Genomic DNA, 19,346 nt, shown 5'->3' on the forward strand with positions numbered 1-19,346 from the left:
AAAAAAAAGTATCACAAACAAACACAGCAGCAACACCACTTCTGGTAAGTGACTCTCATCGATTTGGAATCAAGGCGCTACATTACAACAATGGTTTACCTATACTGTCGTCACCAAGAGTCATTTGATGACACTGATTCAACAGGTAAAAAAACAGTGAAAACGTATCAGGTAGCTAACAAGAGCCAGCGAATAAACTGACTTCATGGAAATGCATCATCAATTGCCGTACGTTGTTGGCCTTCATGTGTGTGCAGGTCCAAATTATGACCGGGCTTCCTCGCTGGATTTATGTCGCCTCAAACGCCATCTTCGATTTTTGTGTCACGCTTGTCACAGCGACCATCATAGTAGTGCTTATCGTATTGATGGGTCCCCCCAATGTGTTCGGCGAAATGCAAAATTTAGGTATGTGCGATGTTCTTAAACGAATCACTGTGCCCCGCTATGCCACATGTCGTTAGCACCTACATTGAACGGGTCTTAGTCCTTAAAAAAAAAAAATTAACATATGTAAAGTTTTGTTTCTGTAGCGTATATCGGAGAGTGGTTATGTAACGTGGTGTATGGATGAAACAGCAATCATTCAACAATGGTCTCTGACTATTACAATCATTGACGATAAAAATAAGTTACGGCTAGTATCGTGTTAAACCATGTATTTATTCTTAGCCAGCCAGCCAGCTGATACCCATCGTTAAATGTTCTAGCAAGATAACTAAGTTTTTATTACTAACTACTTTTACTGCTAAGATAAGTTTTTATTACTTCTATTTTTCAGCGGCTTTGATTGTGCTTTTAATCATCTACTACTTAGCTAAACTTCCCACAGTCTACATATTAACGTACGTCATCAACGTAAGTGTCAACGTAAAACTGCTCGTAGGAATTATGTGATTTAAGTATGCTTTGGCGGTTTTTAAGTATGTTTATGCTTCTAAAACAATTAAGTGGCCAACTAGAAGTCTAGGATCTGGAGACGACGCCGTTTCTAGGCTCGATTTCGTAAATAATGAAATCTAGAAATGAGACCTTTTTAGTTTCTATACTAACAGGTCCAAATACCTTCTAAATACTGGGCCAATGAGTGAACCTTTTTTCTTGTTTACAGTGATCACTGTGCAGTCAAATAACTCGGATTTATTTAAAGGGACTCGCAAGTAGTTTCTAAATCCACGAAATCAGTCATCTCAATAGCTTGACCCTGCGATTTGGTTTTCTTAGAGGGTCAGTTCCTGTTAGTCAGCCCGAATATTTTTGGTGCTCTAGATTGAAACCCTGGCGTAGACACCAGCTGCGGGTCGACCGTCAAAAACACAGCCTAACGGCAGTATCTGGCAGTTTTGGACAAATTGTAGTTTTTCTATTAAAAACATAGTGGACGTGTCATTTTCAATAATCGTCAGCAGAAGCCCATTTCGGTACGAAACATCTTTTTTTTTTACCTTTCAGTTCCAAGTCGGCCAGATGTTACTTGTTACAACACATATTATTGAATTTAATTCGGAATTCGGGGATCTGAAAAAATATTGTACAATACAAAGTACATTAAAATGACTGAAAACCGTACTCTTTATTTCCCTGTTAGAAAGACTACATTGAATCTCCTGGTGCAAGCCGGACGCCAATAGGTTATTTTATGATTCAGGTTTTCTTTTAGCGTTTTATTTCCTGTATGCCATTGTTTTAGTCTTTAACTAGTTCAGATGATAAAAATCAGGAAAGCGTGGGATACAGTCGACATGCTTGTGCTCCTATAGCTCTGGGTAACCGGCCCATTCGGGTAACGGGCCACGACCGTCCCAATGGTTGAGCTTATTCTATAATCATAGAGTTGGACCTCAATCGGCGCCACGTGTAAAACAACGTCATGACCCTGCGCCACCTTAGAATGCGGTTTTTAGGAGAGTATGTGCGAGCAAGCACTATGAGCAAGCACTAGAGGGTATGTTCACCGTTGTGGAAAAGCTTGCGGGTAGCCTACGAGCTCTCGCGGACCCTGCTTGCCACCATCATAGCAGGGCACTTCTACGCGCGGCTGGACCACCTCACTTCTAGCTAGGCATCAGGTCCTCAGGACAGTATTGCTGAGTAGTCAACTCTGTCTGACACAACACCGTTTGTCGGTCTTGCTGAAATCTTCATTTATAGATATCTTTATTGGGAGGCAAATGGGGAAGAATAGGGAAAACAGGGAAGATCCACGAAGAATCTTCCTCGACGTATCATCACGGTTAAACGGTCGGCTTGCGTGCATTTAGCTTTAGATATTATTGCTATTCTTCTGAACGTTATTTTTGTTTTTAGCTGAATTTTTTTGACAAATGCTTGACATTTAACCATTTGCAATTTCAATGCGGAAAAACATTGCCTCTGGATCAGGCTTACAAGCCTATCCTAAATATTTTGAGATTTCTAACTATGTTATTCAGTGTGTTCGATCCTTGGAAAAAGCTTTGGTAGTGAGAGTAAATTTAGGACGAAGATCGCATAGGTATTACAAAATTCACTTTCGCGTTGGCTTTACAACTGTGTCGATGCTATCAATTGTTGGCCAGTTTTCGAGCCTGTTTCTATAAGTAAGCATTTGCCATATCGAATTCGACTTCGACTCATTGAGGGATTTTTTTACGATGAAGATTTATGTTTATAGGCAAAAACTAATCTACCCTTGTAAGCTCCCACTTGTTTGTAAAGCTAGTGTAGGGAAGATACCTTCTGATTGACATAAACCTATAAACCTGATGTCGGTTTCATTCATAACAGTATTGCCATCTGACGCACTATGTGCCATATCAATTATTGCTTTATTTATATATAGCAATTACCGATTGCTCTATCGAAGAGACAAGCTTCGCGGCTCTGTATCAGTAGCATAGTAAAACAAATTCCTGTTTATGCCGACCTGTCAATAATGGGTCAGTGACGAAGCAAACAAGGGCTTATTCATTAAGCCCTAACCCTAAGCTAATCCTGCGGACGCTCTAAACGACTGTCACAACGTTTTAACATATCTAAAAGCTTTCCCGACTGATGTTTTCGCCGCTGTACTTTTATTAGGTATAAAAAGCTTTAGGTAAAATGCCCTCAGAGGCCTTTTCGCGGCTTTCATGATAGACGGCAACTGCGCGGATGTAAATCATGCGATAAATCAATAAACAGGAAACTGTCGTTGACTAAATAACCGTCAAATACCATACACGTCGTACTGGTTGCAGGACTCGGCGAAAGGCCTTCTACTCGTACAGTATCTCACGCTAATACCGTTTGCCTTCGGAATCGGGGCTTTGGGAATTGAGTTGGTTCTTTATTGGTACTATGGTCCGCATTTTTTTGCAAAGGTATGCTGCTAGTATTATTATTATTATTATATTGCAATAGACAAACCGGTCTGGATTGTTGTGATATGGCATAAATTAACGGCACCTTTGGCATAAATTTCACGTAAATATAAAGAGGAGCCTTAGAGTCAGATGCTTGTACACAGTGTATGAAAGGGCAATCTGCGTTTGCGTAATATGTATGACGTCAGAACGCGATACGCCGATTTATCTGTTGCATTGAGTTGAAGGTTAACTGCCTCTTAAGGCTCTCATTTGTCCAATAACAGGCTGGCAAGCTCCGAATATGTTGTCGTTCAAGTTTTGATTGTGTAATCAAGTTGAAATTATAATACTGGACGGACAAGTTTCGTTATGCCATCGATTTTTCACTTAGCTAGAGAACTTTCGATTCGTATTGTATAGTTAGCGATTGTTTTAATATACTATAATATAATATATATATACTATAATCGACTCTTTCCATTTTTCGTCTGCAGTTACTCCACATCACACCCACGTTTGCAGTGATATGGGCGATCGGCAGTATTTCATTAAATGGCGTTACCAAGGAAACCTGCAAAAATTATGACGGAGTGCATCGCGTCACGCTCTGCAAACAATTTCAGGAATTGTTTAGGCCCTGTTGCCAGCGTCTGTACCCCACGTGCGCTTGCACATTTTATAGAACGTCAATTGTAGTATATTACAAATATCGCTTAATCATGCATAAGAAGATCCAGGAAAACCCATTTTTTGGCGAACGTTTAGTGCTTTGGTGAAATATTTTAGTTGTAAAAGGGAAGCGAGTCAATGCACTCATCGAGGTGTCCACACATCTACAAAAAAAAAAAAAAAAAGTGGCTTTTTAAAAAAAAAGCTACTTACACGTTTTTTTGTTTCGAAGTTACCGAAAATCGTTCTCATTAGTCCATGATAAGAAAATGAATGAAGGTTAGCGATATCGAGACAATAGCTTAGCATTGTCAAAACGGAGTAGAACACAGTAACGCCACATGGGTAAAATATTTTCTTTTTAAACTAGTCATCTGGTTAAAATTGTTACTATTCTATGGAATCGGTGTGTAGAAGCTGGGGATGTTGGGGGTACTCTCATTCTGCCTTTCGAATCAGAAGTGCTCCGTTCAGTCTTGGATCTACTTTAAAATACAGTAACACGGAGACGTAACTTTTCCAGAATATATGTATATTCGAATAACCAGAAATGTCTCAATATTATGTTGAATGATGTTACAAAAAAGACCGATGCTGACAGAGGTTTGCGAATACGTCAAACTGAAAGCCAAACTTACTTATGATTGTTAGGTTATTCGCTGGGTAAAAAGAATCTGCACTGTCGTGATCTGACGCTTTTCTCAGCAAGTGTTTCTCAGACTTTCCATTTTGATCCTCTAATTGCTGAATGCCAACTTCAACGAGTGATATCATCATGTTTTTCGTGTATTTTCTTTAGCGTGTCCTAACGGAGGAGCAGATATTTGCTATGCAGGTCAGCAAAACCCGTTTGCCTTTGACTTTTTTTACGGCTGTGGGTACCAGATTACTTGGATGACCATGATTGGTCTAGTGGCCTGGACCCTGCTCTACCTTTTGGAAAAGTATCAATTGCGAATTACGGTATTTTTGGAACGTGCTAAAAATACGAAACTTCGTGACTTGAAGACGCTTTGGAACACAGAGGACAAAGGTTAGTTATCTATGATATAAATCGAAACTCCCGTTTACTAGAACTCGGGTGCGTTGAAAGGCACGACACCCTCAGTGCAGTAGTATAAATAGATCAACTCATCATGTCCAATCGAGACTTCCAGCTTCCTGAAGCACATGCGTCAATAGTAATTTCTAAGGATCAGATTGATGTGACCGAAAGCAACGCGCAGAATGTTCTTTCAATCGTCAAACAAATCTATCCAACCTGCCATCATACTACGCTGAATCCATAGAGAAAAATCGCTATTGAGGGTGCACAGGTGTATAGAACTCGTGAGGACAAAAGACCTTCTATGTAGTTACCCTAGTGATTTTTAATCCTCTCTGCGTAATTGCAGGACTCAATTTAAGGCGCAGTTTGAAACATCTGAAAACGTTGGGTTGTTTTTGGAGGCCTTTTCACAGCGTTACCTACCGGAAGCGCGGGGTGAACTGTTTTCGCTAAGTCTATTCACGATAAGTCTTGTTAACAAGTAGATCATATCCGGAGCCAAGAGTTAGCTTAAATAGGTGCAGCTGATTTAGAAAATAGTTTGGAGCATGGACTCTGAAGGTACATTCAGCTTCTGAGAAGGCACCCTAAATCAGTAAATGTGTTATCTACGTTAATCCGTGCACGTTCCAATTCGCCCAGTATATGACCGTCCAGTGTTTTTTTTTTTTTTTTTTCTATAAAACGCATAATATCAGAAATATAAAGCGCTGATTCCTACGCATTATTGAAAATATATAGCAAAAAGTGCCAGTTGTCTTTTCGTCATTCTGCACGTAGCTGATTTTATGAATTTGTTTCACAGGTCATTTCATTTCGTTAGGCCAACAACCCTGATTGACCTGCGTGAATAACTCCACGGATTGCAGTTCCCTTTCAAACCATATCTATCTCATTTTGTTGCTATCTAGACTAGTTGCAAAGTGAACCCAGTTACTGATGCTGAAGCACGAGTTGTCTTCTTCCGTCTTCAAGCAGCGCCATTCGTTACCCAAATTACGTACTTGGTCCTTCCTAGTATCTGTTGCTAAAAATTCCGCGTATGCGATCCATTGAGAGAAGAGTTTGGGACGGTGTTCTTGATTAGGATTAACTTGCACGACTCCTCGTTATGTGGGCAGGGTTCGTTCTGATGTTTAGAGAATCTGCTTGTCTAGAGAGTACGATCCGCGGGACTATCATCGAGTTATGCCGAGCAGTATAATACCTATGAAGTATCGGAAATCTTTCGAAACTGCATTTCTGATCCTCGTCACAAACTTTTTTCTATAGTCAATAGTACGTTATGCCGTCATACAATTCATGCATTTGAAGTTCGTACCGTGTGCAAATTTTCACCTACAAAATCAAGAAGGTTGGCGGCTATCAATATAATCTAGTACGTGTCAACTCGTCTCTAAATTACATTCACTTTGGATAATAATCCCTGTGTATTTTACAGATCGTAAAGAGTCTGAATATAGTGTTGAATAAATAGAACTAGTCCTAACGTGGGTACATATTAGTAAGCTGCTTCCTTACATTAAATGAAGACTCCAATAACTCACCAATGCTTATCAACTATAAAAACCGAGCGTGTAACGTTTTTCAATATTACCGTTGCCCCATTCAGAGCCACTTGGTGCAGCAACCGTATTATTCGGACCGGAAGACCCGGATGTAGTCGCTGAACGCCGTCGTGTCGATTACGCGACCAGCGCCAATCGAATGAAGGACTATGCCTTGGTGGTTCAGAACTTGACTAAATACTACGGCGAGTTCCTCGCGGTGAACAAAGTTTCATTTCTCGTTCAAGGCAAGGAGTGCTTCGGCCTTCTCGGCGTGAACGGCGCCGGCAAAACAACGACACTCGGAATGCTGACCAACGACTTATTAATATCGGCAGGAACCGCCTACATTCGGGATCAGGACGTGCGCACAAATACCCAATGGCTCTACGAACAGACTGGCTATTGTCCTCAGCAAAATATTCTAATCGATCTTATGACTGGGAATGAAATGCTTAGATTGTTCTGTACACTCCGCGGAGTAGCTGCCGATCAGACGGATACAATTGTTACTCATATCGTGAGCATCATCGAGCTCGCAGAGTGTGCGGATGAGCTTACGCAGACCTACAGCGGTGGTACAAAACGGAAACTCAGTTTTGGTTTGGCTATTGTCGGCAATCCTTCCCTGCTCCTCCTCGATGAACCGACAACTGGAATCGACCCTCGAGCTCGTCGTAGAATCTGGAATACGCTGGCAAGATTTCAAACTGAGATGGGTTCTTCGTGTCTACTGACGTCGCACTCAATGGACGAATGCGAAGCGCTTTGTCAGCGTATTGCCGTAATGGTCGAGGGTAGCATCCGTTGTGTCGGGTCATCACAACACCTAAAGACAAAGTTTAGCCAGGGTTTCACTGTGCTAGTGAAGTTATCTGTCGATTCACAGCTGCAAGCGAAAGCAGTTATTCAGGCAATGCAAAAACTATTCCCCAGCGGGTGTCGTCTCCAGCAAAGCTATCAGGTGACGTAAACATATGGCTAACCAATGAATCAACGATGACATTCGAAGCTATTATTATAATTATAGGGGGCGACAAAAAAACAGTTTTGCAATTATTCCTTCCAATTTCGGGTAACGAAATTTCGAAAAATGAAAGAAATGCTTTGGTTAGGGCGGCTTTCTTTATCATTTTATTTCATGTTTATTTCTAATTAACGGAACAATTTTAGCTCTCCTCAATTATCGAAAGGTATTTTTACAGCAGACACTCAGGCACACTTATCCGATGAGCGCATCTATAAAAGCCCCGTAAATGAATAGGGTATGTGAGTTCAGTTAAAAATTTTACGAGAGTTTCTATGGTTGTTTACAAAACTCAGATCAGTTTTTACAGTTTACAGGGAATTGGCTTCAGTGTAATCCCTGAAGGGTCAAATGTTTCTCTAATAATAGCCTTAAGCGTTAGCATGTTGAAGTCCGTCAAAGGCAAACAAGTTCAGCTACACTGTGAACGGACCAAAACCGTAAACATGATAGGCAGAAGTTCTTAGTCCTTTCCTAACTTTATCCTAAAGGAACTCTGGAAAAGTTCTTCTGTAAGATCCTTGCAACTTTCTCTTTAACCAACGTAGCTTTTTTACCAGAACTCGTATGGGACTTCGCAAGACGCACAAGACTTATTTAGATCCCGTAGAAGCTATATGACCATTGCCAGTTCCGTGAACCCTAAACTTAATTACTGAGCAAGTTTACTGGCGTCGTAACAGCATAGATTTTCTCTGTCGTCAATCGAGTCATCTTCTGAAACAAATGTTCCCCTCAGGACCACGATAACTCGTTCTTCTTGCTGACGGAATAGGCTTGATGACTAGGCTCATTAAAAAAATTTAACAAAAATTACTTTAACGTATATTTGAATGCTCTCTTCAATCTGAAGATTTTACACAGCCACCAAAACCACAGCCGGCGGAACGAACTTGGACTGAACGGCGGGGAAAGAAGACCTGTTGAACCTAAACTTTGCCTAAAGCCTGACTTTGTGAAGAGCCATATAGAAGGTGTAGCGTAAATGAAAGACTCGTTGTCAATGAAATACTACTACTCTTCCTATTGTTGCTTTGCTTAACGAAGTAAATCTAGTCATTCCATGTTTTAAGACGAAGCATAGGGGCGGTATCTGTCAGCCCAGTAAGAATAGAAATTTTACGTAGGTTACGATGCTGGCTTGATTTTAGCTTTCAGTAGTACAGGTGTAAACTGGGAAAGTATGAATCGATCCTTTCATTTGTAGGAGCTTTAAATTGAAACAGGCTTTTTTGCGTGCAGGTTTTTTTTGCAGGTTTTTTTGCGTGATTTGAAAAGCTATGAGTTGGTCCGGTGGTTTTGCGTACTTCTTTATAACTAATAAACTTCCACGAAAACATACTTAAGTCTGCTAGCCAAGCAAACCAAGAGCAGAGGCACAATTCACAAAAAGCAAATCGTGTTTCATGATTATCGTTAGCAAAACGGCACTATTACCTATGAGGCAAACAATTATTTGTCGTACTAAATACCTGCTAAATTGTTCCAAAGTATAGTAGGTAAAAGTGGTATATATATATATATATATATATATATACATGCGTTTCTGTGGCGTGTCTCGAAAACGGACCAAAATGCCAGCTGGACTGTGCATGATTCTCTTTAAATAATGGCGAATTGGCCATATTAGATCGTGACATGGACGACCTGTAACAGAGAAACTATTACTTTATTATTATTAGTATTGATAAGTTATCGTAGCTATAAATTAATTATTAATTCATTCATAGTTCTATTAGTTATTATTAACTAACAAAGGTGTTAATTTTATCACGCTTTTCGACACTGTTAAATGCAAGGCACAGAAGTGATGCCAAGAAATGTACTTCTGAAGCTTCTGAAACGTTACAGAAACCCACTGATACGCGACCTCTATAATGAATGGTTGGAGGTTGTAGTTTCTTACCATAGGAAATCCAGAAGGATTCGGACGGTTCCACGGCTTTAAATCGTCGATAATGACGTTTTGGCATATAAAACAACGACCTTCGTTCCCATACATTAAAATAATAACTTTCCTAAACTTCTATAAGGTGAATCTTAAATCCATAATAAGTTTATCGTAAGCTTTTACGTGTAGGTCATAGGTGACGGCGCCATTATACGAAGTGAGGCTGGGCAAGATGGATCTGCAACCCAATGCATCACTATTCCTATTAGGAGAATGCTTCTTGCGCGTCCCGTCTGGATACAGTCTGGATTTTCGTATCTGTCTCAAGCATATTCCTAGTTTAAAATACCTTCTTATCGGGCGCACTAGCTAAAACCTATTTGTAACACACTCATTCTATTTGTATCAACAGCGTCTGCTAAAGTTTCACGTGGCGAAAGCGACTCTTCGTTGGAGTGCGGTCTTTGAACGTATCATGCAGATGCGCAATGACCCGACCTTATCAATCGAAGATGTCCAGGTATTATCTATAGATGCATTTAATGTATGGACTAATAATATATGCACTACGGGTTGGGTAGTTAATCTTTAGGCAAACTTACAAATTATCGTAAAAAGTGCACAAGCTAAAAAGCTTTTTTGCGGCTGCAATTAGCATCTTGATCGGTAAAATTGACACTGGATCTTTGGTATTTATTGATACCTTTTTTACGCTTTGTCCCGACAGATCTTGGATAGAATCCTTGACAGATTTCGAGGACGTTCGGCTGACAGGGCCACTATTGGTTAATAGAAAAATTGGATTTCGAGTAGAATCATCCAAAGCTTGACGTAACGTATTTCTATCGATGTAGTTCGCCGCATCGTAAATCTCTGTATAGCTATAAGGGTGAAATTTCTATCGAAAAGCTTTGAACAGACCAATCTCTATGGTACACAGTCCAGCACGGTTACTATTCAAAACAGTCGCCTACTGCTTACTCACTGCTTACCTTTGGTACAAATCTAGAGCATTTTATAAATTCTAATATGATTTGACTAGTTTTCAAAATCAGTGTTCTATGGAACACATTTGAAAATCTGTGGCGATGGGTAGCGATACTAATCTTTTTTTTTATATATATATATATATATTTATTTTATTATATATCTAAGTCCTTCTTTCTCATTGCGACGTGTGCAGTTTCAAGCTCATATGGTAAACTTAAAGGTAAAAAATCGACTGTAATTAGAAAAGTTTAAACTTAGCAAAAATCGATGCATCGAGAGTCATTGAACCCGACTCGAGCCAAATGAAAGGGTCAAATTTAAAAAGTTTGTCTACTTCTCAGATTTGATGGACGTTCGAAAAAAAACAAATTCAGTAAAAAAAAAATGCCCTAGTGCATAATGGTAAATATGTTAGGGTATTCGATTCGTTTGAAAGAAAATTCAATAGAATATCTATTCTCGTGAGGTTATCTCTCTACAAAGCTTTGTTGCAAAGTTTTAGCAATGAGTGAGGCTCAAGGACCAGAAGAGTGCATTTTTATGCGTCACTGCTTACAACATTTGTAAATAGACCTGGTAAATTAATAATGTGCATGACTGCAGACCAGTTCTTATATCGCCCTTTTGAAAAATAAACGTTTTCTAAAAACAAGCTTGCTTCCGCCCAAATAAAGGCACTTCCTTAAGGTCAGTTTTTACAGAATTGAGTAAGATATTATATGGAAAATAGCTGTTGTCGAAACCCGGGTCGCATAATAATGACGTGAACAGGTGATCCGACGTACAATATAAGCTAAAAACATATCTGTTCGAAAGATTTTCGACTTCAGTGGTTTGTACGAACTTGTGTTGAGGGTTTTGCAGGTATCCGATACATCACTAGAAGAAGTTTTTCTCACATTTGCACGCAAACGCGATTTCACATTGGGCGCTATTACCAACCAGCGCACTGAGGATATGTCTAAGGGAAAGCCACGTCCCAGTAAAACAGATGTACGTAAATACATAACGATTTTTTACTACTTGCAGCTACGCAAATGAAGCAAAGGGGAGAACTGGGTCTCATAATGCCACCGAGTTTGTGCTCATGGCAGGTAGTGTCATTCAAATATGCTCTAATTACTGACTAACCGTGTCATGTTTTGCCTTATAGCTAATGAAATTCATCATATTGCCCTCATCCAAATGACGCAAGCAAGGTACGGTCCTAAATATGTGTATATATATATAAACTTGTTCACAGGAAACAGAATGGTCAGAGGCAGAACGTGAAAGTACGCGTGAGGATCGTTCGAATTCAGACTTTCCTGATACAGTCACTATAGAGGTACGGAACAATGCAGTCCTGGAAGTTAATAACATAATAATAACATAATTTTTTTCGAATACCTTCGTTGACTGTCTAGTATCGCGCTCCTTAAACAGCAGCCCACACGTTTAGTGTACGATGTACGTACTTCACACTAGGTAGATGCCCACCTGTTTCTCCGTTGTGTTTACAGCGGAAGATTATCGTGAGTGTCTGAATGGCCACAGAGCACTGCCCTTGCAGACCAATCCAGAAATTAACGGCATTTTATGACGAAGAACGTCACGTTATGTTGCCGTATTGGCCCTTCCGCAGTATCTTCCATACAAATCAGCCGATAGCAGCTTCATCATTTCGATCGGGTGCAAACGCATTACAATTATGCTTTTTGATGAACGAAGTGGTACTATAACACACCTTATATAGCAATTCTTGAGAATGACTCCACCAGTGGCGACTGCCTCGAATGATTGAGAACTGAAAAGCCCCTCTTTGCATTTTCTGCGGATGATTATTTTGAATTTCTATGGGTGTTCCTCTCGAATAATATCCGTAGCGCCCTGGTAATGAGCAGTGCTAGCGATAGCAAGATGCATGACATCGTCAAAAAACTCTATTCTACGGGAATTCAGGATCCTGTGAACGCAGCAGTGAGTATTTTGCTTTTTGTTATCAAAGGAGACCTAAGTACACGGTGTATCCATTTGGATATAGTAGAAGCCTCATATAACCATATTGACAGAAAGCGAGATACGGCTCTGCCGCCTCCGCAGCGTGAGTATGGAACTGCATGTATCTTTCGATTATCTCTTTCAAGCGTGACGGTTTTGTTGAAAGCAACTGCAATGATAGACCGTCAACTGTAAGTATAAAACGTGCTAGCAAAAAGGCTAAGCCATCTGACCTGACCACCTTAAATCTCTGTATGATTTTTCTTCCGAAGTTACTTAGAAAGCTCTTTGGATACATCAGGATTCTGAGGACACATTGGTGGTTAAACAGCGACCTTAACAACGAATATCCTTACCTGTGCTTCGCGGCCTAAATTGGCGCGGATATAGATCGACTTCCTCTGAGACATGCTAACAATGGTCGGAAGGACAAGATACGTTTAGGTGAAGATTGCGATGACCCTATCGAAGCCAGTACAGCGCTATTTTTTTGACCACATGTTCTTAGTGTCAGTCTAACAAGTTGTTATATACTGTGTTTTCTTATTTCAACTTGACACTTCGCAGCCGTTTTTAGAAAGCTCGAGCCCATCGACGCCCGAGGACGAACAATTGTCAACCAGCCGTATTAATGAAATGTACAGCCAAAGCCCATCCAGGCTCATCAGTTCAGGCCTTAAAGAAGGACAGTCCCTTTTAACCAGTATGGAGGCTCGGGATATGGTTGACAATGAGATCAAGAGTAGCAGCCTTGACATTCGTCCTCCTTACTTTCGAAGGGTATAACTTTCCAAAAATATCGTTAGAACTAAATTTTGTTCAATATTCAAGCTTGTCTTTGTTAACACAAGGTACATGCAGAAACGCGTTGGCGAACCTACAAGTTACCGATTAACTTCTTGCACTTGGCATCGTACAGCAGCTTATTCGTATGTGTGTACATTATATATATATATATATATATATATATGAGTCAGCCGCTAAGATTTGTTAATGTGCGCAAACGTGTTACGTTTTCAGCGTGAACCCAAGCTGAAAACAGTGCACGATAAAAAGAGGCGGCCACGCGAATCCACCGGTCGATCACAGGAACGTCATGATCAGGATCATGATTCTCTCATTCTGCATCCGATATCACCTTTCAAAATAAACGACGACGACAATATGCGCAGTTCCCTGAGCGTAAAGCATCTTCCATCCGTAGTGTACCCTTATGTCAAGTTACACTGTGGTTTATTTAAGGAGCTATTGAAACACGCTAGTATATCATGTATAGGTAACACTTATGATCAATTTTTATAGATTTTTTCATCCATATCCGGTAATGTTTCTACGGAGTTTGAAATTGGTTTTTGTTATCGTTGTTCCAGTTAAGTATGACCCAGAGGGGAAGTAAATCGTTCCACGCAAGGAGCCCACATCTTCACAATACCGATGATGCTTTTATGGACCAAGATGTAGGTGATTGGAAGTTAGCTCGTGTGCAACATGCAATATGCATAAATATGCGGTATCGTGTTTACCTACAGAGCTTAAAACCTACAAACAAAAATGTAAGGTGTACAAATCTAGGCATAGACACTACGTTTCGTGCTGGCAGAATCAGTCGTCTGAAACAATAATTAGCCGCAGCATAGGACGTGAACCTTTAAATAATTACAATGGACAGGTCCGCGCCTAATACGTAAAATTTGGTGCTTATTAATTGTTTTAGAAGTTTTGTTTGCGCCTACGTCATAGTTGATGGGCTTAATGACCTATTTAGGCCATAGCAAAAAAAGCGACGCATTAAGGGTTTGCTATTTCCTGTATTCGACTTGTATTAGAAAATTAGCCTCTTATGCGTGAAGCACCTGTAAAGATGTGGAAGATAGGGAAGAAAATAGGAGAAAAATCGAACCCGAGTAAATTCAATTTTTTTTTACCTAACAAAAAACCGAATTTTCAAAACATGCATTATGTATTCGCTGCCAGCTTCCACGACCTTTTCACATAACTCAACCAAATGGTTTCTCCACCTTCTGGAAGATCTGGTGTTGAACCCGTCAGTCAGTCAGTCAGTCAGATTTTAAGATCTTTTTCGCTGTAAAATGTACGATCACTCTGTTTGCTAGTAATCATAAAAAAAACAATTGTTTGTCGAAGCATAGTATGGGCAATACTGCGATTGCAGAAAAAGCAGTTGGTCAGGCTCTTCCTTGGACAATCTTTTGCATATGCGGCATAGCGTTGTCATGGAGAAGGTCTACCAAGCCTGCTAAGTAGCGTTATTCATCCAACAAGACTGGACCATATACAGATCGTTGTAAACCGTTTTGTTCTCCTCAAGCATTTTTTTAGTATTGAAGACCCCTCCAGGCCACCGAACATAAATTAGTTTGTTACGATGGTGGTCCGGTTCAGCTCTGGACTTGTTTCACGGAGCCGCTTTTTTTGTTTGCTGCATATTGACGGAGGGATACCACTTTTAGTCACCGGTGAGAATTCTGATTGTCATAGTGACTGCGTGTCGCCCGGCGTCGGAAGAGATGTCGAGCGTTAATGAAAAGCCATGTTTCCTTAAGTCCATGGCACAAACCGGCGTAGATATATATTCCATGTACCCGACAATAGTTCAGTTAAAAAAAATTGCATGGATTATATTCAGCCTAATACTTCAACTTAAGTATTACGAAGTGTACTCAGCTAAATTGCTAAAACCGTATCATGTGTTCAATGATAGAGCCTATATAACACACATTTTTTTTTAGATCGGGCACGACATTTTTACTACTTGCTTTAATTGATTTAATAAGACAAAAATGGCTCGAGCGATGATTCCGGAAATTGCCGAAGCAATAATTTTGAGAGGCAAGCATTGGCGAGCAGAGGTTTTTCAGAATTTCAAATTTCGATTTTTTTTCCAAAGTGTATGAATTGCCCCCAGGTGCATAGTGCGACCAACTACTCTTTAATGAACACAGTTTAGCGACACTTTTCTTTTTTTGTAAGTTCTAGCTACATTTTTAGTGACGATGAAATGCCCCGAGTAGCCTCGCGTGGCTACCAATCTAAACAACTTAAATAACGGAACCACAGTCTCAATCGACACATATGCAACATAGCGATGATAAATGTATTGCACACTTTGCGTTTACTCTATTTACAGACGGACAGTTCAACATCGTCGTCCCTCTTGTCGAATAATATCGGACAACAACGTACACATCTTCCCATATCGTATGGAGCAGACTAATGTCTCCAAAAAACACGGACAAAGCCACCGAAATGGTCGGAGAATATTGCTAACAATTGAATTACTCATATATAAATATAAATTATGGAATAAAGTTTTACTTTGAATTTGCCCGAAAGTATTTGTTGTGCATAGCAACGTGTCTTCTACAAGTTGAAACAGAACGTTTAATAGATGCGGTAAGCGTCATATCCTCCAACACCAAATACAGCCAGTGAGGCACCTGTACCCTTGCAAATGACGAAAACATGTTAAGAAGTCATCCATGGAGTCACTGTATGATGTTAGGACTTCAGCGTGATTCGTCGTTGCCGTTGGAGTGGTGTATGGAAATACGTTAGCTAGATCTTCCTCTAGTTCAAAAAAATAGTAACCAAATTCAAGGGTGACTGATGATGACGAAGAGGCGTCGCGTAAATATGAGTAAAAATTATATCAGTATAAGCGGCTGTGAACAGAAAAAGATGATCTAATTTAGCCTGTCACCATGACAAATTTGAGGAGACTGTGAAAGAATTAATGTCATCATTGCAGCAAACGTGAGAGGATTTTATCTGAATATTGTACTTGGATAATTTTATTGAGCATTCTCTTAGAAGAATACAATTAATTATAATTTGACATATTAAATAAAATATCTGCAGAAGGGGAGCTTAAATCCTATACAGTAATCGGGCATTTTAATAGAAGAAAAAACTAAATGACAAATAATTCACAATAAAATTTTAAATTTGATGCATCAGTCTGTCAGTTTAATTAATTTTAACGATTATGTCATTTTTTTCGAAATCAAACTTTGTTTGGAAGTGTGTCAAAAAATTTAAGCTGTAAGTAACTTTTAATTTATTCATTGTCGAAGGGCCTTAATATCCATTTCGTGCTCGTGTTTTGCGTCTCCAACTACATTATTTTTTCTTAGCGAACACAGCAACGAGCTCCAATTGAAAGTGCTAGATAAACCAAGGAGATCGATGAAAAGGACACAGCCATTGAAGACGAGCTTTCAGTAACCTAAGCTGTCGCTGCTTCTGCCCCAGACGGGTGGCTTCTCGAATTCGAAACAATCGCTCGAGGCCAACTTGGACCGCTTACCTGCCCTTCTGTACCCGCTCACGCCACTACCATACCATCACACGAAGCATTGATCTGTCATAATCTATTGTCGTCACATCTGAAGGATCGCGATCAGTTCTGTCAAACTACGTTTTCACATAAAGGTAACCATATAGAATGAAGACCTTCAGTATACGCGAATCGGACGTCAGCAGGCAAGTGATTTTCGAACAGTCAGCGAGCCAGCGGGTGTAATACGGAAATTCACGCCTACGATTTTACACGTCACGAGTGTGCAGCGTTGACATTCGCGCTTAAGGCTCTTTTTGGCTGTGCCTAATTCCGAAGTGTTTCGGCGGCGGGCCGGTCATATCCTAGATAACTGAATATAAGCCATAGGTTATAATCAAATAGTATGGCAGACGGTACGGAAGCTTAAATTTTCCCTGAATTTTACTTCAGACTTTGTTTGTTATTTTTGTTCACATGTGATCGTTTATGGATGTCTCAGACATTAAAAGGGAAGTTTCTACACGTAAATAACCACGAACGTTTCAAACGACAGTTTTACTGTAAGGAAATAGTTCGGTTACAAAAAACAGCTAATTTGGTCAATAGGTGGTGTGTGGTTAGCTGTGAATAGAACTATTCATCCTCATAATCTATTATCTATATCGATATTTGTTATATTGTAATTTGAACGTAAGTTGTGTAAAAATCTGTAAGTGGCATTGAGACGTCCCAACAATTCGATCAGGTAAACAATGACGCGTAACATCTCCCTTTTTTAGGGGAAAGGTTAGACGTTGTCTGCCGAATCTTTCGGCAGGCACTGATCTTTTCTATCAACTCAAAACCTTTGACCTGTGCTGTTAGGAGCAAACCCAGTCATTTTAGGAAGTCCAAAAAAGCCTGCATAGGTCTACTGTAGGAAACATACATGAGTTGTGCCAGCACACCACTTAACCTGACGATGTCCTTGGGACCGCAGCTGATCAGATTTGATTCGAGTGGGGATGTCAAGCTATTTTATTTTGATATAGGTTTAACTGAACAGGCGACTTCAAAGGTCCATGGATAGAGATGCCTATGTGTAAAGCAACACTTCTTCAGATCAATTTAGATTATCCTAAAATTCTCCACACACATCTCCAAAAAACATTGATAATCGTAACAATCGTAACTTTTTATTGTTACTCAACGTCCGGAACGACATCAAATTATCGAGGTCAGTGAAGGCGCTTCAACTAGGTCAGATGGTTGCACCCTGGCGGCTTAATGCCAGTCTCACGCGAGCTAGAGGTTACAACTTCATGATTTTGCGTGTATTAGCAGAAGACAGCACAATGGTAGAAGTACGCTAACGGATGCTGCGGTTGCACCGACATATGCGAATTGTCAAGTGCCATATCTAATAGAGGATATTTTACACAAATCCCGCCACGGCTATTACCGAAATCAGGACATCAAAATCGGACACAACCCCCGAAATCGGACACAGCCCCACCAATTCCCATTGGCGATACGTGCGCTCATGAGCATGCAGTTACGGACCCTGGTCACACTTTCAATACAGAACACTTAAGTCGTGCGAACACAAACTGAAGTCGTTTCCGAGACCGCAAAAGACCACTGAAATCGCTATGCTCGATACGTATCAATCGAATTTTTTATTATATTGAATATTATAATATTGAATTATCGAACTTTATTTAAAGTTCGATAATAATAAAAGATCGATTCCAAACGCTATTCATGAAGCGTTTGGTATCGAATTGATTCAGGTGCACTAGTTTTTGCAGCTTACAGAGAGAGACCACTAGCATTCTAAGTTGAAATGTAACTTAGAATCTTACTTAGCAAGCCTTAGATCAGTTATTTTCTGCTCGGTTCACGTTCGTGTATGCTTCCTATATAACAACTAGTAGATACATCTATAGTATTAAAAATGTTGGGCTTTGTAAATTTTATTAATCTAGGAGGAAACTGCACTTGTCTTGTCTATTTTACTTACGAGTACTATACTCATGAAGGGGCCATAAGTGATAGCAAGATAAATAGCCAGTTTGCGGTATTTACCATTGAACGCAGGACAAAGAAGTCACGATGAATGCAGGCGGATCATTGGTGACTTCAGCACACGCAGGATTTATATTTTCTTGAGGCGATAGATGGCGCTAGCATAGGGTCGATGAATTTATCTAGCTGGAACTTAACCCAAATGCGTGCTTTAGCGCCGGGCGCGCGCTTCGTTGATGCTAAAGTGGTGATTCGGTCCACTCAGTCATGGAGTTCAGAGAAGATCCAAGAAACTCCAATATTGTCTAATTTACAGTTTTCTAAAAAAAAAATGCTGCCGATTTTTTTGTGAAAACGAATGAATGTATTACCGCGTTCCAACTCTGATTTAATCGCTTTTCAATTTAAATAGCAAGCCATATTTTCGGAGCCATATTTTCGGGGGTCGGAAAATAGCAACAGGCAATTTTTAAAAACAAAATGTGGCGCAATTAACCCAAGAACTCTCTGCAAAGCTAGTAGTTCCGGTAATTGTTGTGAATTATGAAATATCGAAAAAGG

General features: G+C 40.0%; 1 protein-coding gene across 7 annotated transcripts in view; it reads left to right on the forward strand.

The window, feature by feature from the left end:
- The window catches only part of LOC111253112 (ATP-binding cassette sub-family A member 17-like), a 35,170-nt gene extending 19,339 nt beyond the window's left edge, over positions 1 to 15,831 (forward strand). For 4 of the 7 annotated variants that reach the window (XM_022812057.2, XM_022812056.2, XM_086993231.1 and 1 more), the window contains 13 exons: positions 258 to 408; positions 782 to 858; positions 3,219 to 3,341; positions 3,821 to 3,974; positions 4,795 to 5,028; positions 6,656 to 7,554; positions 9,921 to 10,028; positions 11,363 to 11,491; positions 11,742 to 11,825; positions 13,046 to 13,258; positions 13,499 to 13,678; positions 13,849 to 13,935; positions 15,627 to 15,831. In XM_022812057.2, coding sequence (XP_022667792.1) covers positions 258 to 408; positions 782 to 858; positions 3,219 to 3,341; positions 3,821 to 3,974; positions 4,795 to 5,028; positions 6,656 to 7,554; positions 9,921 to 10,028; positions 11,363 to 11,491; positions 11,742 to 11,825; positions 13,046 to 13,258; positions 13,499 to 13,678; positions 13,849 to 13,935; positions 15,627 to 15,713 — 2,526 coding nt within the window. In that variant the 3' untranslated portion in view covers positions 15,714 to 15,831. Of the gene's footprint in view, positions 1 to 257; positions 409 to 781; positions 859 to 3,218; positions 3,342 to 3,820; positions 3,975 to 4,794; positions 5,029 to 6,655; positions 7,555 to 9,920; positions 10,029 to 11,362; positions 11,492 to 11,741; positions 11,826 to 12,363; positions 12,458 to 13,045; positions 13,259 to 13,498; positions 13,679 to 13,848; positions 13,936 to 15,626 lie in introns of those variants that run through there. The other 3 variants (XM_086993232.1, XR_015330409.1, XM_086993233.1) reach the window with 3 other exon arrangements.
- The last annotated feature ends 3,515 nt before the right edge of the window (positions 15,832 to 19,346 follow it).

This window comes from Varroa destructor, unplaced genomic scaffold (genome assembly GCF_002443255.2).
Source record: "Varroa destructor unplaced genomic scaffold, Vdes_3.0 BEIS01000006.1, whole genome shotgun sequence".
Classification (NCBI taxonomy): Eukaryota; Metazoa; Arthropoda; class Arachnida; order Mesostigmata; family Varroidae; genus Varroa; species Varroa destructor.